The following is a 22,403-nucleotide window of genomic DNA, read 5'->3' as shown; positions in this document are numbered from 1 at the left end:
GGCTTTAGATGATAGGATCCCAAACAATGGGAACATTAGAGCTGGGATAAAAGCCGTCACTGAAAGGGGTAAAGCTTCAGACAGCCAGAACACAGCAACTACAAACAGCACATAGGCACATTCTGCTTCCTGCAACCAGAGAAACAGAAGGGTAAACATATGAAATGCATTTAAGACTAGCGTTTTAACCTGAGAATCACTGTGATCCTGTTCAATAACTTTAAATGTCCTCCTTTTTAATTATATGCAGTTCATTTAATATTTTGTTCAACGACTCAACTCCTATTTCTTACCATATTTCAATAAATAATTTTGCAGAAATATCTAATTTCCTAATCATTAGTACAGTTGGACAGACAAAAAAAAATTATTCAAACTTCAATAACCAGTTGATATCCCTTATAGATTGTTACAAATATAAATATAGTGATTACAGTAGAGTAGCAAGCATTGAATTTGTAGAATAATATTTAACTCATCTATTCACAAAACTTAAACAGTGGGATGAGCTACACCATCTATTATGCACAATCATGGGTTCTCCAAAACCAAATTATAGTTAGTTATACCAACCGCTCTTAGGGGGTGATTCAGTAGTGAATGGAATTGCATAGCTTCACGCAAGTAGGTTTGCAATTCTGTCCTTGCAATTATGTTAATGCAGCAGGAGGCATCAGATCATGGACACAGCATTGGATCATCTGCGTGATCCCTGGCCGCTGACGGACCGGCTATCGCAGATGAGGGAAGGAGGCCAGGAAATCTCCATCATCTCCTCTTTCCTCCTCCCCAACAGGAGGCCGTAGCCGCCCCCATCCAGCAGCAGACTGACAGTCTGCTCTCGGTCTGCATGCGAACATGCAGGACCTGTACTGCACATGCTCTGTGAGGGTCCGGCGCCTGCGCAGATTCCCGACCATCGGCCCTAAAACCAATAATCTAGTACTTAGGTTACATAAATTGCAATACTATCAGTAGATAAACATTATTAATTGAAGAAAATGTTTACAAAATGTTGGAGATGTTGGCAAAATAATTTTTTAGATACCCATATAAATATTTTATTTAGATATAACATGTCACTTTAACTTTTTGCATTTGTATCTCATTTATGTGGATATGAATTCTGTTTTTTATGTTAACATTTTACATACAGTATTTATTTAATTGCAACATCAAATTAGCTAATTGTATCATGCACACAATAATTTAGCATAGCAATTATTTACTTGAATAATTTATTATATCATTTTGTTTGATGTAGTTCACATGACCAGCTGCCGGCCACAATCATAATCTCGACGCCGGAACGCCGAGGACGCCATACCGAATAAAGGTAAATCCGGGGTGCCCTTAGCGTTAGCTGCGGGGGGGAGGGTTAGGATTAGGGAGTCTAACAGGGTTAGGGTTAGGTTTGGGGGGGGGATTAGGGTTAGGCACCCCTAGTGGGGAGGGTTAGAGTTAGGCACCCCCAGGGAGAGGTTAGGGTTATGCACCCCCCCAGGAGGGTTAGGTTTAGGGAGCGGTAAGTGGGAGTTAGGGTTAGGCACCCCGGGGCAGGTTAAGGTTAGGCACTAGGGGGGGAGGTTAGGGTTAGGCACTAGGGGGAGAGGTTAGGGTTAGGCACCATAAAGGGATGGTTAGGGGGGAAACAGGGGAGGTCAGGGTACTTCCCTGCCCCTGTCGGGCATCTGCTGTCAATCCGATTTCAATCCCATTCCACGTTTTGTATATGGTAAGGTATGAATATGTATATTTATATAAACATCAAAAGTATAAGTAAAAAAAAATTAACTATGTGGAGTATTTGTAATAATATAATTAGTACATACAGGGCTACCACCAGGATTCCTGAGATTTGTCTTTCCATCTGCTATACAGTGCATGAGCCATCAGCGATTGTAGGTACTTGTCCCAAGCAATCAAAGTTTGAAGGACTGCTATACAGTATGCTAGCTATCATAGACTGGAGGTTTACTATATACTAGCTTTCATAGATGTGAGTTATGCTACAAATTAGTCACCAGATTGTGTGGTCTGCTGTATCGAAGTCACCAGATTTTACAGGCCTCCTATATCCAAGCCTTCACAGATTGGTCGGCTACATTCTAGCTTTCAGAGCTGGGATGTCTGCTACATGCTAGCTTTTAGAGATTGGACATCTGTTACATGCTGGCTTTCAGAGATTGGATGTCTGCAACATGCTTGCCTTCAGATACTGGAGGTCTGCTACATGCTAGGTTTAAGATATTGGAGGTCTCCTATTTCCTAGCTTTTAGAGATTGGAGATCTGCTATATGCTAGATTTCAGAGATGTGAGTTATGCTACACATTAGTCTCCAGAATTGGTGGTCTGTGGTTTCCAAGTAACCAGAGATAAAAGATCTCCTATATCAGTGGTTCCCAAACTGGGTGCAGCAGCACACTCGGGTGCCTCAGGGTGCTTGCTGGAGTCCCTCGGGCTGGTGTTCCAGTACCGAATAAAATTATTTTTAGTCAATGTGATAGGCAAAACCAGTGCTAATGGCTACCAATGACATGATATGTGGACAAAAAGAAGCACAGCCCTGTCAGCCACCACATAACTGTGACATATAAGGGTGACATATAAGCACAATTTACTTAATTTAATTGTTTCTGAATTTCTCAATAAGAAACTTTTGGCCCTGGGGTGCCGTGGAAAAAATGGTGATACTCCAAGGCGCCATGATTCGAAAAAGTTTGAGAACCACTGTCCTATATCCTAGCCTTAAGACAGACAAGTCAAACTCAAAATACCAACAGGGCCGAATAGTCAAGGTCTAAGAGTGTGTGTGCAACAAGAAAAAAAAAAATCTTATATGCAATTTTGAAAGGATTATTATTAATAAAAACCGATGCAGTGCCCCTTATGCAATGCCTCCTTGTATTAGAGCCCCTAATGCAATGCCCTCTGAAGTTGTGGCCATTATGCAATGACCCCTGTATTAGAGCCCATTATTCAATGCCCCTTATGCAGTGCCCCCAGTAGTGCCCCTTATACAGTGCCCCCAGTAGTGCTCCCAGTAATGCCCCTTATGTTATGCTCCTTGTATTGCCCCCAGTAGTGCCCCTTATACAGTGGGCCCAGTAATGCCCTTAACAGTGACCCTTATGCAGTGCCCCCAGTAGTGCCTCCAGTAATGCCCCTTATGTTGTTCACCCAGTACTGACTCTTATGTTGCGCCCCTAGTAGTGCCCCCAGTTGTGCCCCTTATGCAGTGCCCCAGTAGTGCCCCTTATGGAGTGCCCCCAGTAATGCCCCTAGTAGTGCCCCTTATGTTGTGCCCCCAGTAATGCCCCTAGTATAGCCCCGATTGTTGTGCCCCCAGTAATGCCCATAGTAGTGCACTTTATGCAGTGCCCCCAGCAAATCCCCTTATGTTGTGCCCCCAGTAATGCCCCTTATGCTGTGCCCCCTCCCAGTGTAGAACAGGCCCCACTTCCCTGTGCAGTACTTACCTCTTTTCATTCTGGCCGCTGGCCATCGCTCCACTCCACGCCATCAGCGCTCCTGTGTAGACGCTGCTACTGACTGGATCTAACTAGATCCAGCAGGCGCAGGCTCCTCTCATCGCGAGTGACATCATGACGTCACCTGCACACTGCATCACTGGGAACGCCTGCCTCTGAAGCCATCAGAGGCCTCTTTAGTCACTGATCGCTTCAGAGACCAGCGTTCCTAGTTATAAATACAGTAAACTGCCCGAACGGAGCTGAGCTCCAATTGCAACAGGGTCTGGGCCGCATGATATATGTATTTGTTCCCACACTGTCGGGCCGCATAAAATATTTATTTGGGCTACATGTCTGCTTTAAGAGATTGGAGGTCTGCTATATGCTAGCTTTCAGAGATTGGACATCTGCTGCATGCTAGCTTTTAGATATTGGAGGTCTGCGACATTCTAGCTTTCAGATATTAGTAGTCTCCTATATCCTAGCTTTCAGAGATTTGAGGTCTGCTATATGCTAGCTTGGAGAGATTGGATGTCTGCTACTTGCTAGCCCATAGCAACCAATCAGATTCTACTTATCATTTATTTAGCACCTTCTAGATGCAACAACTCAACTGAAAACCTGCACTTCAGTAAATATACCCCTGGACATCTATAATATGCTAGCTTTCAGAGATTGGAGGCCTTTCTCACAGGCTCCAATATTCTGTAAAATGTATAATCAAAAATAGGGGGTGCACAACAGTGAACATCACAATAACCACCAACAGTGAAGTTGAAGATAAGCAAATACATAATAGAAATCAGTGCTCTTATACCTTATTGGGCTCTATCCACCAGGTGTTTCTCATTATCTCAGTGTCTGCATGTACAACGGAAATGGTATGTAATACCGCCGTCCGCATGGCCGGCAGTTCGAATCCCGGCAGCGTCAGGCCAACAGAGGAACAGATCCCACCAGCGGCAGCCCGACGGCGCTAGAAATCCAGATCGTCCCCAAGTAAGTACTAACTAACCTAACCTAACCCTAACCCTCCCTTAGGGGTGCCTAACCCTAACTTCCCCCCAAGTGCCTAACTCTAATCCCCCCTCTAAGTGCCTAAACCTAACCCCAACTTCCCCGCTGCCTACACCTAAGTCCTCTGGGGGGGGTGCCTAACCCTAACCTCCCCCCGGGGGTGCCTAACCATAACCCTCTCTCCCCCTAGCCTAACCCTAACCTTCCAGGGGGTGCCTAACCCTAAGTTCTCCCCGGGAGCCCTAAACCTAACCCTCCCCCCCCCCCCGCGGCTATCCGCTCGCGGCGCCTGGCAATCCCTCGATCGGGATGCCGGGCGTCGGTGAAATGAGCGGCATCTACATCTAGATGCCGGTCATTTCACCCTCGCTGGGATATGACAGTCGGGAAGCCGGCTGTCAGTATAATGTCAGCCGGCTTCCCGATTGCATCCCTGTACAACCATGCTGGAACGCACACTGGAACAGGGCCCGACAAGGTATAAGAGCGCTGACATGTATTATATGTTTACTTGTCTTTATCTTCCCTATCAGTGGCTGTTGTGGTGCTGTTGACCACATGGGACCAAAATGTTGATCAATGTCTACAGTTTGAAACTGGTGGTATGTAATTTTTTAGGGATGTGCAGGCTCGGTTCTACTCGGTTCCGTTCGGTTCTTTTTACAGAATCTTATTGGCTATCCAAAACTCGTGACAGCTGAAACCCAATAAGATCCGGTAAAAAGAACCGAACGGAACCGAGTAGAACCGAGCCTGCACATCCCTAAATTAAATGTATATATTTTTCACTTGAAGGACATGGTTAGTGCACTCTAACTTATATACTATTTAAGTGAGCCTTAAACAGTCCTTTGATACATAGATTTGTGGACCAGATGCAGTTAGTGCGAGCTGAAGATATATATGTGACACTTTTGCTAAGCATAACTTTACCATATTAGATATCGATCTTAAAATATATTTAGCAAGCCTCTGGAGTTTTTGAAACAATATACCTTAAATCAGTTCTATAACTTATGTACAGATGGATATTTTATTTAGATAAACAGTGTATACAACAGCCTTTACATAATGCAATAATCCAAATATTCACCTGGATTATTATGATAGAGAAATAGAGTGCTTTGTGTGTCCCTATCTATGTAATTATGTCATGTGTCACACCTGTTTAAAATGTCAATATTTTGGATTATGTAAATAAATAAAAACAATAAAGTAAGTAATAAAATCAAATAAAATAAACATAAGTCAGTTACCAAGCAATATAATGTCTATAGTCTGATGAGATATTTTTATTAGGGGTGTGCACCGGCCACTTTTCGTGTTTTGGTTTTGGATCTGGATCTTTCTTCGTGTTTTGGATCTGGATTGGTTTTGCCAAAACCACCCTTCCGTGTTTTGGGTTCTGGGTTTTGTGTTTTGGATCTGGATTTTTTTGAAAAAAAGCATAAAAACAGCTAAAATCACAGAATTTGTAGGTTTTTCTGCTCCTATGCTATTAATAACCTCAATAACCTTAATTTCCACTCATTTCCAGTCTATTCTGAACACCTCACACCTCACAATAGTGTTTTTATGTCCAAAAGGTTGCACCGAGGTAGCTGGATGACTATGCTAAGCGACACGAGTGGGCGGCACAAACACGTGACCCATCTAGGCGTGAAACTGCAGTGGCAGATAGGATGGTAGTTTGAAAAACTAGGCCCCAAACTGTACATAATGCAAAGAAAAAAAAGAGGTGCAAGATGGAATTGTCCTTGGGCCCTCCCACCCACCCTTATGTTGTATAAACAGGACATGCACACTTTAACAAACCAATCATTTCAGCGCCAGGGTCTGCCATACGACTGTGGCTGAAATGATTGGTTCATTTGGGCCCCCACAAAACAAGCTGGCAATTAATCTGTACCTGCACAAACTGGCTCTACGGAGGCAAGATGTCATCCTCATCCTCCTCATCCACCGATTTCCTCACCCTCTTCAGTGTGTACATCCTCATCCTCACAGAGTATTAATTCATCCCCGCTGGAACCACAGGTCCCTCTGTACGTTCTGGAGGCTGGTCTCCCTGGAAGAGTTGATAATTCATTTTATGAACATCATCTTCTCCACATTTTGTGGAAGCAACCTCCTACGCCTTTTGCTGACAAGGTTCCTGGCTGCACTAAACACTCTTTCGGAGTACACACTGGAGGGGGGGCAACTCAGGTAAAATAGAGCCAGTTTGTACAGGGACCTCCAAATTGCTTCTTTTTCCTGCCAGTACAGGTACGGACTGTCTGACATGCCTACTTGGATGCTGTCACCGATGTAATCCTTTAACAGACAGATGCACGCTTGTCGCTGCTGCTTTGAGGATGCAAGTGCGGCTACAGCCCACACAATTCACAAAGACAGAAAAAAAAAAAGAATATTTTTATTGTTTGTGGAGCGCACTTTGAGGGTTACACCACCCTTTAACAGACAGACGCACGCTTGTCGCTGCTGCTTTAAGGATGCAGGTGCGGCTACAGCGCACACATTTCACAAAGACCAAAAAAAAAAGAACAATATTTTTATTGTTTGTGTAGCACACTTTGAGGGTGTCACCACCCTTTAACAGACAGACGCACGCTTGTCGCTGCTGCTTTGAGGATGCAAGTGCGGCTACAGCCCACACAATTCACAAAGACAGAAAAAAAAAGAACAATATTTTTATTGTTTGTGTAGCACACTTTGAGGGTGTCACCACCCTTTAACAGACAGACGCACGCTTGTCGCTGCTGCTTTGAGGATGCAAGTGTGGCTACATCGCACACAAGTCACAAACACATTAAAAAAATAGTTTTTTATTTCTTGGAGCACTTTGAGAGTTACACCACCCTTTAACAGACAGACGCATGCTTGTCGCTGCTGCTTTGAGGATGCAAGTGCGGCTACAGCCCACACAATTCACAAAGACAGAAAAAAAAGAACAATATTTTAATTGTTTGTGTAGCACACTTTGAGGGTGTCACCACCCTTTAACAGACAGACGCACGCTTGTCGCTGCTGCTTTGAGGACAGTATCATATGCAGTGACAGTAGACTTGTCAGAAATTGTTGGCACGTCCTTCAGTCCAGACCAGATGTCCAAACCAGCCCTTGACTTATGACACAGGCGCACGCTTGGCGCTGCTACTATGTTGATGCACGTGCGGCTACATCGCACACAAGTCACAAACACATTAAAAAAATAGTTTTTTATTTTTTGGAGCACTTTGAGAGTTACACCACCCTTTAACAGACAGACGCACGCTTGTCGCTGCTGCTTTGAGGATGCAAGTGCGGCTACATCGCACACAAGTCACAAAGACAGAAAAAAAAAGAACAATCTTTTTATTGTTTGTGTAGCACACTTTGAGGGTGTCACCACCCTTTAACAGACAGATGCACGCTTGTCGCTGCTGCTTTGAGGATGCAAGTGCGGCTACAGCCCACACAATTCACAAAGACAGAAAAAAAAAGAACAATATTTTTATTGTTTGTGTAGCACACTTTGAGGGTGTCACCACCCTTTAACAGACAGACGCACGCTTGTCGCTGCTGCTTTGAGGATGCAGGTGGAATCTAGACGGGATTTGGAACCGGGGACACACTACCTCCATCAATTGTCTAAATCCCACTGCACTAATGGCGGATACCGGACGCACGTCTAACACCAACATAGCAGTCAAGGCCTCAGTTATACGTTTTGCTTCAGGATGACTGCTGTCTTACTTCATCCTCCTCGCTAAGGACTGTTGGAGGGTCAATTGTTTAGTAAAAGTAGAGGTGTTCCTACTTCCTCTCTGGGATGATGAACGAGTCCCAGCAGTAACAGCAGCAGCGGCAGCAGTAGGCGTAGCAATGCAGGATCCTCCGGAGGAATCCTGGATAGGAGAGTCAGTCATTTTTTGGTTTGGACTGGAGTGTACTTTGGGGGTTACAGCACCCTTTAACGGTCAAGCCAGCCGGCCCTTTACTTATGACACAGGCGCACGCTTGGCACTACTTTGTTGATGCACGTGCGGCTACTGCGCACACAATTCACAAACACAGAAAATATTTTTTTTTTTGGTTTGGACTAGAGTGTACTTTGGGGGTTACAGCACCCTTTAACGGTCAAGCCAGCCGGCCCTTTACTTATGACACAGGTGCACGCTTGGCACTACTTTGTTGATGCACGTGCGGCTACTGCGCACACAATTCACAAACACAGAAAATATATTATTTTTTTAGCACTTGGTGGGAGCACCCCTGATGGACAGAGCACCCCCTGGACAACACTACAGCACCCCTTTAGGACTGGGACACTGCACAGGACTTTGGAGTGGACACAGCCCCTATGGAGAACTGACTGCACAACACAGTCCAGCCAGCCCCTATGGACTTTGAAGTAGTGGACACAGCCCCTATTAACAACAGCAGCACAGCACAACACAGCCAGCCCCTATGGACTTTGAAGTAGTGGACAACAGCAGCACTACTCTACACTACACTACACTACACAGCCCAGCCAGCCCTAACTTCCACCCTCCCTCTTCACTGTCCACAGCCGAGTGAGAAAATGGCGCCGACGCGGGTACCTTATATAGTTCCAAAACCCGCGAGACTCGGAAGGCGGGATGATGACGTTTTGCCTCGATTTCAGATCCGAGTCAGGCGGGAAAAGTTGAGCCTGACTCGGATCGGACTCGGATCGGGGGGGCTCGTGGGGGTTCGGATTTCAGAAATCCGAACCCGCTCACCCCTAATTTTTATGGGGAGCCAATAGGTTGTTTGGAGGAGCTACTTGCTGGGAAGTACGGTGCCTGATGCCTGCAGAGGCTAGGGCCTGCTCTGGTGGTATAGGAGTCTGTAGGTCTAACTATCTTACCCTAAGCTTCCTACCTTTCTGGAGACTGCCACATCTTCTCTTCCAGCAGCGGTATGTAGCGGGCGCCTGGTGATGGTGCTAAATTATGACATCACTCACACTCCAATGTTGGTTTACAGCTCTGTGCAAGCTCCCACTATGCTGTCCAATGCATTTCGTGCTCAAAAGCACTTTGTCAAGGATGGCCCTTGGTCCAGATAAAGGAGTATATATACTTAAAAACTTTGTTAAAAGAACGAAAATTGTCATATCTGGATACTGTTAAAAAGAATGGTAAGCTCATTCTGGCAATATGCCTGGTTTTCACGTGGACTATATGGTAGGTTTTCTGAGGTCAAAATTGTTTTTGTGCTATTGCTGGTTACATTAAAAGAACATAACAATATAAATAATAAAAAAAAATAATAATAAAAAATAAAAATAAATTATACTTAATAAAAGCAATAAAATATCAATTTGGTTTTGATTTTCTTTTCAGTTTGCTTACTATGTCACCCCCTATCTAGTACGGGGTGACTTTTTGGATTACAATAGATTTCAAATCTTTAGAATGTTGTGTTTCTCTAGAAAAGTACTGGGATATGCTGTGAGTCTTTAGCCCCTTCCTATTGTTTATATATGTTCTGTGATTCTTAGCTTTAATTTCCTCTTGGTTTGTCCTATATAAAAGATATAGTAGTCCATCTGTTTCACAGGATATATGTTGTTTTATGTTATACTTTCTTCCTGTTTGGTTGGACTGGAATTCAGTTGTTGGATGTATCCATTTTTTTCAATTTTTTTTGGAGCATATACAACGTAAACAGTTGTAGAAGCTGGTGGATGTACTTACATGTTTTTCTTTTTTGTTGGGATAAAGCTGTTTGTTAATGTTTGATGTAGATTTTTTGCTTTTTTAGTTAGGATTTTTTGAGTGGTAAATGGCCTTCAATTGGTTGTCAAGCATAACTATGTGCCAATTAATTTATAAAATGCTTTTATTGTTTGGTGCTGGCTGTTTGGAATTTTTTATTTTCATTGTTTCTTTGTTTATGATATTAGGTCTTTTCTCTCCATTTCTGCTACTTTTGTTTGATCCTGATGTAGAAATTCTTGTTTGTATCATTTCTCCAGAAACCTTTGTTTCATTTGTTTGCTTTGTACTTCATATGTAGTTCTTTCTGTATAGTTTCTTTATATCCTGCTAACCCAACCACCTGGTATATTTTTTACCCACTGGTGATGACTATTTATTATAGTCACTTTGGAAAAAAGAGAAACCACCAGAATGGTCAAGAACCCCCCATAAGAAACAAAGGAATGAGGCTTCACCTGGAAAAGGGGTGTCAGGGGAAGAATGAACAAGGATAAGAAGGCAATAGAAAAAGAAAAAGACTCCAAGAATGAAAACATCTTCAACCTCAGTAACAAGCCGCTAAAAAAAGAACAAACAAATCTTTAAAAAAAGGGTTAAAATTAAAATTTGCCCCCACACACAAATAACCAATTTTGATATGTACATTTATTAATTTATTAGAAAGCTGTGCATAAAAAAACATTTAATGAAGGACCCAGTCAGCAGACAAGTGACCAATAACACCATTGAACACAAACACTCAACTTTCAAATATTCTTCAACACTCTTTCCATCCAATGTAAAAGGCCCACCACACATGGAAACATTTAAAAAACTACAGTACTTGAGGAAGAAATAAGACAACTCCCAGAGAAGACAAATATAAATTATAACTTAACACTGGGAGAAAAGAAAGCACTAAAAGAAGTACAAAATGCCGAAGCAATTGTGGTAAAATTGGCAGACAAATGAGGGGGACTGGTGATATTGAATAAAGAAGATTATGGACAGGAATTGGAACAACTGCTATCTGATCAGGAAATAAATATAAACAATTCTACAGAGAGTCCATGGCACAATTCAATACAAAATTATCCCAGACACTAGAATAAGCCCTACAAATAGGAATAATAATGAGAAAAGAATAAAATTCCATAAAAAAGCAAAGCCCAAAAAATTCCAACAATCTACCAATTACCTAAAATTCACAAAAAAAAAAAGAAACACCCCGGGAAGACCAATAATATTGGAAATAGGATCATAATTTGTCCAAATACAGTATCTTAACTTTTTCCTTCAGGACCTTGACAGTCAACAAAAAACAGATCAATTGAAGAAGAAAATCCCACACCAAGTTAGTAAGAGTAAATAATATTGTCAAAAGAGGAATATAATATCTGAAGTTTTTCCTATAGATCATTTATATTTTTGTTTCTATAGGTATGAATTCGGTGCCACCCACTGCTTCAGAAATATGAACATAATGGATGTAGAGAAAAGGAATCAGTTTCAGTTTGGGTGCACTCAATCCCTCATAAATGATAAAACAAAATCTTTATTAGGTATATTTAAAAAAACAACAAAAGACACCCCAAGTTTCCTATTTCTGCAGAGCAAAGGTGCCCATCCAATAGAAGACATAATCGTGCAGTTGTTTGCCAGTCTGTGATGTGCCTACACTGAACAAGCAGTCGTTCAGTTAAGGCACATCAATCATCTGCAAACATGTTGAACCTGATGATATCGTCAGGTTGTACAACATATTTGTACGATGATAGATGTCTAAATGACCAGTGGGAGAGCGCATCACTGGTCATTTTAGACATCTTTTAAACAATCAAGGATATAGAAACCCAGCGCTAGTAAGGCAGGGGGACCAAACACTAATTCAGCAGTCAAATTAAGGTAATTGCCAACCTTATAAAAACAAAATAGAAAGAGAAGGACTGCGCTCTAATGTCTATTCTGGGACACCAGTCTAACACACATGAATAAAATTCAAAAATTTATTGCATAAGAATACATAAATCACACTACATCAATCATTGAAAGATATTACTTGGAGAACAGTACATAGATATAAATTGGAGTTGATCAGACTCCCATCTAAAACCATATACATACACAGCTGCTATGAGACAATACAAACAAACATGAATGAAAATAAAAGTCAATCTTGAGAGTATCAACTCAGTGTTATTGTAGCTAGTAGAAAATTAAATTGGAAAGTTGCAATATTCCTGGAGATCCTTAAAAATTCGGGTCTAAGTAACAATGTTTCTTTTCATAAATAGAAAAGCAGGATTAGTACCATTGACCTGGGGTGTATGGCATGTACATAACAGTCAAAATACTAGAGGCTGAAATTAAATCCTGTACAATGTATCAGTGCAACGTATATATCAAGGAGACTTCATTGGCATCTCTTGGGTAGGTATACCTATAACAACCACCCAGATAATAAAAGCAAAGTGGCTGCTTCTAACAGGTAAACTTCCAGCGTGATGTACCAGCTGGATTTTAATTAATATCTCCAAAATAGGTAGCCTAATCTCTGTATCTCTGTCTGTGAAAAAATAGTAACGTGGATGATGCTGTAATCACTTGTGGTTACTCACGTAATAGATCACAGACATTTAGCCATTTCAAGACCAAGTGACATGGGTGACAATCAAGTGGATTTTCATTCATGTTCATTCATTCCAGTATGTAGTTAAAATATTTATCGCGGATTAAGCATTAATACTAATACCAGGCTGAAACACAGCCAGTAAATTCGCTATACTACAAAAGCATTTGTGTTAAGAACAGTTATATGAGAGCAAATTTAAATCTTTATACTTGTGGCTGAGAATAGCTGGTTCTGCTATTAGAATAATTGGTAATAATTGTATCAATATGTGACAAGTGAAGGTACAATTGATACTATTTACATCATATGCAGCAAAAGTGTATTCTGTAATAACATCATGAATAACCTGTGACATTATCACTGAAGACTGACAATTCTCATGATCGAAACACACATAATTTGAGGGCTTTATTATATAGTTACAAATAAAGACAGCGCACGGCCTTGTTTTTATATTCCTTTTTATTCACATCATTTATTTTCTTTTTCACTCTATATCTTTATAACATTTATTTATTTTATATTTTGCTTTATATGACCCTATTTATGGGCATACTATGATGATATCAAAGTATTATGTAATATAGAGCAATAAGCAGAAGTCTTACTCTGAAGAAATAGGAAACCTGGGGTGTCTTTGGTTGTTTTTTTAAAATATACATAATAAAGATTTTGTTTCATCATTTATGAGTGTGAGTGCACCCAAATTGAAACTGGTTCATTTTCTCTACATTCATTACAGTCAATAAAAAAGTCACCTAAAAAAACTTGATGCACATACTACAAATATTAGAAGAAATAGAATGGAAAGAAGACTTCATCCTGTTTACATAAAGGTACTGTACACATGTATTAAACACAAAATTGGATGCGACCACACATAACGTTTCCTCACCACAATGACAAACCTTCCAAATGATTAAGTCAAATTTATTATGGAAAACATTGAATTTATCCTAACATGGAATTACTGCTGGTACAAAAATTACAAAAATAATTTTTACATACAGACAAAAGGTACAGCAATGGGTACGTCATTAACACAGTGTTATGCAAATGTATTTGTGGCAAAATGAGAGGCAGATCGCATCTGGCAAAACAATAAATACAAAGATAACCTCCACTGTTAGTTCTGATATATAGATGACCTCTTCATATGGAAAGGTAAAGAAGAAATATTAAGAGTTCCACAATTATATCAATACCAATGAAATAGGCAGAGAGTTAATTTCTTCTTCGACCTTGAAATCTTCATAAAAACAACAATCTACACTCCAGAACACACAGAAATGAAGTGAGTGGAAACAGCACCATATCACACAACAGCAATCACCACTATCAGGGGTAGAAAAATATACCAGGTGGTTAGTTTAGAAGGATATGTAGACACTATACAGAAAAAAAGACATATAAAGTATAATACGAACAAATGAAACAAAGGTTTCAGGAGAAAGGCTACAAAGTAGAATGTCTCCATCAAAATCAAACAAATGTAGCAGAAATGGAAAGAAAAGACCTAATATCATATAAGCAAAGAAACAACAAAAATAATTCTAAATAGCTTTCATTATGCAATACAACAAACAGCACCAAACAATAAAAAAAATTGAAAAACATTGGAACATACTTATGTTTTTCAACAGTTGAAGACCATTCTACCACCCAAACCAAAAATCATTTATGAAAAAAGCTAAATATCTACATCAAGCATTAACAAAAAGCATTATCCCAATGAAAAAAGAAAAAGATGTAAGTACATCAACATGTTCTACAACTGATTACAATGTATATGCTGCAAAAAAATGGAACATCCAACAACTGAATTCCAGTCCAATCAAACAGGAAAAAAGTATAACATAAATATCTACATCAAGCATTAACAAAAAGCATTATCCCAACGAAAAAAGAAAAAGATGTAAGTACATCAACCTGTTCTACAACTGATTACAATGTATATGCTGCAAAAAAAATGGAACATCCAACAACTGAATTCCAGTCCAACCAAACAGGAAAAAAAGTATAACATAAAGCAACATATATCCTATGAAAGAGAATGCCTAATATACCTTTTGCAATGTCCTTGCCAGCAACAATACGTAGAACAAACCAAGAGATAATTAAAGCTAAGAATCACAGAACATATGAACAATATAAGGAAGGAGCTAAAGACTCACAGCGTAGCCCAGAACTTTCTAGAGAAACAACAAAGATCCTAAAGATCTGAAATTATTGGGATCCAAAAAGTCAACTCATACGAGAGAGGGGGTGACATAGTAGCCAAACTGAAAAAGAACGAAACCAAATGGATATAGAAACTTGACACCTTGTACCCTAAAGGCCTAAACATCGATATAGATTTGAATGTGTTCTTTTAAACTATTGATTTATTAAAATAAAATAAACTAACATCTAACACACAATACCCATAATTTAACACAGTACAATTTTTATCTTTTTTTTTAATCTTTTTTATATTCTTTTTTTTTTTACTGCTTTTATTATTATACGTTTTAGTTTTCATAACTTTTTAATTTTTTTATTATTTTTAAGTATTATTATTTTTAATTTTTATATATTTTATTACTGTTTATATTTTATGCTCTTTTAATGTAACCAGCAATAGTAAAAAAAATTGTTTTTTTTTTAGCTCACAAAATCTACTATATAGTCACTGAGCAAACCAGGATGAGCTTAACACTCTTAACAGAATCTGGATATGACAATTTCTGTGTTTTTGTATAAAGTTTTTAAGTATATATACTCCTTAATCTGGACCAAGGGCCATCCTTGACAAAATGCTTTTAGCACAAAATGCATTGGATGGCATAGTGGGAGCTTGGACAGACCAACATCGGAGCAGTAGTGATGTCATCATCTTGCCCCATCGGCCAGACGCCCGCTACACACCACTGCTGGAAGAGAAGGCGCTGGAGCCACTGGAAATTTAGAAGCTTAGGGTCAGATAGTTAGACCTACAGACTCCTACACCACTAGAGCTTGCCAAAGCCTCTGCAGGCATCAGACGCTGTACTTCCCAGCAAGTATTGTAGCTCCTCTGGAGGTAACAACCTACTGGCTCCCCATAAAAAATCATATCAGTATAAACATTATATTGCTTGGTTACTGACTTATTATTTTATTATTGTTATTATTTTATTTTGATTTTATTTTAATTAATTACTTATTTTATTGTTTTTATTTATTTACATAATCTAACATATCAACATTTATCACAGATGTGCCACATGACATAATTACATAGATAGGAATTCACAAAGCACTCTCTTTTTCTATCCATAATAATCCCTTAGTTACATGAGCTGCTATTATACAAAAACAAATGCAGATCACATTCTGTACACATTCACCTTGATTGGCTGTTTCTGTAATACAATAGAGCATCCAGGATTGAGGCTTTACTGCCTGGCACATTCTTTGCAGTTTTTCTATAGACCAGAAGCAACTATTTGGCTCTGCCAATACATCTGTCTTTGCAAATGTAAAGGGAATCCTATGAATTTATATTATATTACTCAGTTTGGAAATATGCTAGATGATGGAAACCTGTGAAGGGAATAAATACCTGGATATTATTTATACTCTACCAGTTGGATTTTTTTTTATATTAAGGTGCCACTGTCCAAAATCAGAGCCCTGGGTTTGATACATGCAGATGTTTTTACTGGGGCTCTGCTGGCTTTGTAATACAGAATTAAGCTAACCAATTTAAATGGCAGTGGAGGGTGGGTATCAGTAGGAAGACAATCAAAAGCACTGGGTTTGATTCTGAGCTACAAGTAAAGAAGAGAAGAGCAAGTAACTGTGCACCTTGTCAAAACCTTGTTGCACTGCAGGTGGGGCAGATTTAAAATGTGCAGAGAGAATTAGATTTGGGAGGGTATGTCCAAACTGAAATCCAAATTGCAGTGTAAAAAATGAAAATACATTTGTCCAGCATATGTGGCCTGCATTCAAAAGCAGCCACTATTTACCCTGCATGCAAGAAAAAAAATAAACATATATTTGTACCCCTTGCACTGCTACATGGTTTGTCCAGGTACACACTGTAGTTACTTGTTCTTTACTTTGCTCAGAATCAGGCCCATAGTCTCTTGATTGCAGCTTGTGATTGGTAAGTGGAACAGCACTTAACGTTTGTAATAACTATTTACCTATGCAAAATATTATTTCTATTTACACACCCAATATTAGATCATGTAAAGTAGCTTTTATACATGTGTCTATTTACTGTAGTAGTAAAATTTCATAGGACATAAGTATATTCCTTGCACTTGCCATGCCTAAGTTATTTTATTAACAAAAACTTGAATGTTTTGCTTTTACTTATTGAAGTATGAAGTTGCCGGGAACTTAGGTGAATTAACCTTTGAACACTGAAAAGAAGCTTCAGATGTAGTTTAACATTTCTTTTTTTCATACTTTAAGCTGCAGACAAATATCAGAAGTGTTCATTAATTAATACTGCAGCTCTTTGTTTAAAACAGTAAATGGCTTTAGAATTGAAGTAGATTAGCATTATTGAAGTACATTAGAGAATACAATATTGTTATAGTATTACTGTAGTAGTATCAGACGAAGGGCAGTATGTACTACGCATCGCATTTCAGATGAGGTACATCCCACCACTCATTGGGTACACACCGATGTAATCGCAAGGGACAGCTCTTCCGAAAAGATCTGTGCTTTGCGAAGCGGGGACGTCCCTCTGCGCATGAATCCTATGACGTGGGGATGCTGGGCGGAATCACATTGGATCCCTTCCAGGGCACAATGCAAAAAGAAGCCCAAATGTTTCTAATGGGCAATGCACTCTAAAAAAGGGGTTGCATACCGGGTCCAAGCTCCAGAAAGTATTGCATTCTGGGGCTTGGTACATATGGGGAAGCGGCCAGAACTCCGGAAACAGCAGTTTTTGTAGTTTTGGACGCATTTTAGCCTTAGTGCATCCCGCCCTATGGCCCAAATGTAATCATCTGCAATTTCGGCGAGATAGCCATTACATTTAAAGCAGAAATTGGCTAAACCAATCTGGTTTTGCCTTAAAACGAATTGCCACTTTAAATCTAGTGGCCGGCAATTTGCAGGCTATTACATTTGGGCCCTGAAGTTTTACCAGTATCTATTTGGTGTTGGGATACATCAGTCTTTTAAATGTTGCAATTTTCTCTTTAAATTAGTTATATTTGGCAGACAAAAATAATTGTATATTTATACTGCACTCTAGATCACGGCATCAGTATCTTCTTCATTATGATCCTGTTAATGCACTGCAATGCTTAATACATCAGCACCATTTTAATAAGGAGTTATATATATATATATATATATATATATATATATATATATATATATCTATATTCATTAATACACATTTCAAACTATGGTAATTAAAACAATCTTGAATCTGCTGTATATTTACTTTTACTTACAAATATGTGAAGCATTAAAATAAGTTGTATGTTATATATGTTGTTAACAAAAATTCCAAACACTGATTTTGTTTTATTTCCAGTTTGCTTTACTATATTTCCCCCAAATGGCAATGCAACACACTTTGAAAGTTCAACTGTCAACATAGAATTAAAATATAAAGAACCAATAAAGTGCAAAAGTAAAATATGGTCATGTGACATCAGATATTAAAGTCTATGTGAAGGATTTAAATCCAATACTCCAATACCAATATTCATCAATCTGATGTGCATGGTCAAAAATAGTTTTATCAGATTCTCCAGCTGTGCTTAGAACAAGAAGCACTTTTCTTGTTGTATCTGTCTGTACTAGTTTACACCACACAGGACACAATTAAGGTATATATTTTCTTTTCTTTTTTTACAGGAACGTCTTTCCTTAAAGTCACAACTTCATTGCTATATATATATATATATATATATATATATATATATATATATATATATATATCCTGAATAAAGTTGAGTGACTATGATTGTAAAGCATTACTTACTTTTGTTTTGATGATAAGAGGCACTGGCAGTAGAAGCAGTGGGGTTAATACAATCAGTAAAAGTCTCTTGTACATCCATATGTAGCTGAGGAAAAGCCGCATTGCAAAGATGAGTATGTTCTGCTTACCTGTAAGAGCACAACAAAACTAAGATGACCGTTAAATAGACAACCTCGATTAATGTTTCTCTAATGAATCACCTTTAACCACTCACAGGCATTTCGTCAACCTAGTTAACAATAAAATTTTATTGTTTTACTACAAGAATTTCATTATTGATTGAATGAAAACTAATTGTAAATAATGAAGCTATAGATAGACTTTAATCACAGTAAGCTCTATTTAATAGAGGCACTATCACATTTAGTCAAACTCATATGCTAGTAAGAAGATTATTTTGCTTCAAATTCTCTATTTTAAAATAACTTGAGTAATACACAGCAAAAAAACACATGTAAGTATACTAGTTATGACCGCAAAATCAGATGACCGTGGAGGCAATAATTTAAGGAGATGCTTTAAAACTCTTATTACCTAACTGATAATATGAACTGCAAACAGCTTTCCCCTTCTCCTCCTCCAGAATCCAGTTCAAGTTCCTCACACTCACCTCCAAAGGACCCAGTCACTCCTCCCCCTCGTACAGTACATCTCTGACCTCGTACCAATCCACACTCCCTCCCGCCCACTCTATTCTTCCTCTGATTATCACTTTGCCTCCTCTGATAACTACCCCCCACTCTCACATCCAATAATTATTCCATGCTGCTCTCTTCCTCTAGGACTCACTTCTCTGTCCTAAACTGTTATCTACCAGCCTGCAGGGATTAAAACGTGCCAAAAAAACACACCTGTTCAGTAAAGCCTACCAGCCCTCCCCTCACTTTTAAAACTCATCGATAGCCCTCCCTCATCTCAACCCAGTTCACTTCTAAGTTAACACCCGATCCTTTAGACCAGGGGTCTTCAAACTTGGCCCTCCAGCTGCTGTGGAACTACACATCCCAGCATGCACTGCCACCTTTTTGATATAACAGCATGCTAAAACTATGTGCAGTGCATGCTGGGATGTGTAGTTCCACAGCATCTGGAGGGCCAAGTTTGAAGACCCCTGCTTTAGACTATAAGCTCTCATGAATAGGACCCTACATCCTCTTGGTTTTCAATCAGCATTTTTCTGAACTCCTGTCTGCCCCTACCTTGAGATATACTGTAGTCAGCGAGTTGCTCCCATCTGTCTGGCAAGTGATCATGAATTGCTTCTTCTAAAAATTGTATCTCATCTTGTGGTTTAAGTTTTCTCAGTTTTTTTTTTTTACCCTGATTATGTCTGTTTTTTCCCCTTTTGTATTATTATTTATGTTATAGTAATTCATCTATTTTGCTACATAAACTTTGTGCGCTATGTAAATAAATGTTGATAATTATAATAGCCACTTAGCTTATCACTATCTTATTTTTGATAGTGACTTTAGAAAAATTGCAACTTTTTTATTTATTTAATTTAGTCAAAACATACTTTTGAAAACATATTTAAATATTTCATTGAAAAAAATATATACCTACAGGTGTCTAGAATTCCTTCAGTGTCCCTAGGTCCTCAATGTAATATTACACTCCAGTAGCAATTGATCCCCCTGTGGCATTCCCAAAGATCCATTGCTCTCCATCTCCATAAGTTCCCAGTGAAGAATAAACCAGCAGTTAACAGAATCGTCCCATGCCAGTATGTAATGCCAGCTGTCAGGATGCTTCCTGTCACAATACCTACAGCGGCATCCCAATGGTTGGTATCCCAACAGGGATCGGGTAAGTATACTTACCCTTCCCCCTTTTTCTCCCTAACCCTCCCTTTTTGTAGCCTAACCCTAAACCTCCCCACCCCGCACTCTAACCTTCTCCGTTAGTGCCTAAACCTAAGTCTCCCCCATTTGTGCCTAAACCTAACCCTCCCCCTTAGAGCCTACCCATAACCCCCCCAGTGGTGCCTAACCCTAACCCTCCTCCCTAGGGATGCCTAATCCTAACTCCCCCCCAAAACCTAACGCTAACCCCACTATGTAACCTAAACATAACCCTCCCCCCCTCGGCTAACACTAAGGATGCCCCAGACTTACCTCATTTGGATAACTGTCCTTCTGTGTTCTGGCGTCGGGATTAAGATAGGTGTCGGTATTTTGATGACTATCTATACTCCCTTGTCGGGATTCAGCCGTCGGGATTTAGACCGGTGGCCTTGTGGCCGCGGTCTGCTAACTACATCCCGCCCTGGACATGTGTCCCTCTTGCCCTCTATAATTAACCGCTCCCCCCACATTGCCCTCCTGCTGATTTCTGCACTTGCATACCTGATGGATTTTTACTTAACTGTCAGGTGCACACCTATCAGAATGCTGTTATAGGCTAGATCACTGACGGGGGAGGGGTTGGCTATCGAGAAGGAGAGGACCTGTTCTCCTCTGAAAACAGCGGAGGACAGAACATGGGTTCAGAGGCATCACACAGTCTGGTGACACCTGGTGTGCACTCTGGATACCCCACATGCGCCGGAGGCCACTCGACCGAAAAGGGGTGTGGCATATATAAAGGGCTTGGCCCCATGGGGGATCCTGATAACATCATCATTCTGGGGGCAGTCCAGCATCATCGGAGATGCTGGACTGCCCCCGGAGACTGGGCAGTCTGCACTCTCCTCTCCATTTTTATGACAGGAGCCGAGTGTTGCAGGAGAATGTCACACTGCAGCACTCTGCTCGCATTACTGCAGAGGAGCCAGAATTTTGGTGTCCCCTGCACCCCCCTCATAACACCACTGCATGGGCTGCGACAATGTCAGCAGAAGCCCACTGGGCTGCAGACATCGCATTCCATGCGACCACACCAGGTAAGTGGGTACAAACCAATGATTACAGTAATCACTTTATCAGTATTTTAAATTTTAGCTATTATTCAAAAAGAAATACAAAATAAATATATAACGGTAGTCCTCATTGTCTGCAATACTCTAGAGTTATAAGTAGTACATTAAAGTAAATTATAAATAATGTTATCAGTTGAGGTACAGTATTCTATTTTAAATCTGAGTCAGCTTTTTTTTAACTTGAGATAAATCTTTAATTGTGCCTCTTAGGAAGCAATACAAGACAAATAACTAAAATATGTTACTGGTTTGTTTCCTGATTATATTAATGTTAACAATAGCATTTAACACTTTAGACATATTGTAATATGTTTATGCTATTACTTTTTATCTTTCAAGCCAATTACTCACCTATGGTGCAGCACTTCATCAGTAAAGCCCAGTTACTTAGTTAAACTTTGCACACTGGCTGCCAAAAGAGGCCTTAGGGCTAGATTTACTAAGTGGCGGCCACCATTTAGTAAATCTACCTCTTAGGGGTAAATTTACTAAGAATTGAGGGCCTGGTTCAGACCCGCTCGCAAGCGGGTCGATGGTGGCCCAGTGCGCATGCGCGAGACCCAGATAGCGTTGGTTATTTAACTATTTATTTTACAGTGGGGGTACGGGTGCCGGCTAACTGGTGGCCAGGGCCGAAACTAGGATATCTGTCACCCGGTGCAA

The 22,403-nt window shown here is 39.9% G+C and overlaps 1 protein-coding gene across 2 annotated transcripts in view; it reads right to left on the bottom strand.

Moving 5' to 3' along the window:
- Nucleotides 1-22,403, bottom strand: part of SLC13A1 (solute carrier family 13 member 1) — a 118,915-nt gene that overhangs the window by 93,141 nt on the left and 3,371 nt on the right. The window contains exons 1-3 of one of the 2 annotated variants that reach the window (XM_088456110.1): nt 19,355-19,386; nt 18,821-18,948; nt 1-129 (exon numbers count right to left, since the gene is read on the bottom strand). In XM_088456110.1, the coding sequence (XP_088312236.1) occupies nt 1-129; nt 18,821-18,922 (231 nt within the window). In that variant the 5' untranslated portion in view covers nt 18,923-18,948; nt 19,355-19,386. Of the gene's footprint in view, nt 130-18,820; nt 18,949-19,354; nt 19,387-22,403 lie in introns of those variants that run through there. The other variant, XM_088456106.1, reaches the window with a different exon arrangement.

The sequence above is a fragment of the Taudactylus pleione genome, unplaced genomic scaffold, assembly GCF_031769625.1.
Source record: "Taudactylus pleione unplaced genomic scaffold, aTauple2 ptg000041l, whole genome shotgun sequence".
In the NCBI taxonomy this organism is placed as follows: Eukaryota; Metazoa; Chordata; class Amphibia; order Anura; family Myobatrachidae; genus Taudactylus; species Taudactylus pleione.
The sequence above is the reverse complement of the archived record's forward strand: the minus strand, read 5'-3'. Positions and strand labels throughout refer to the sequence as shown.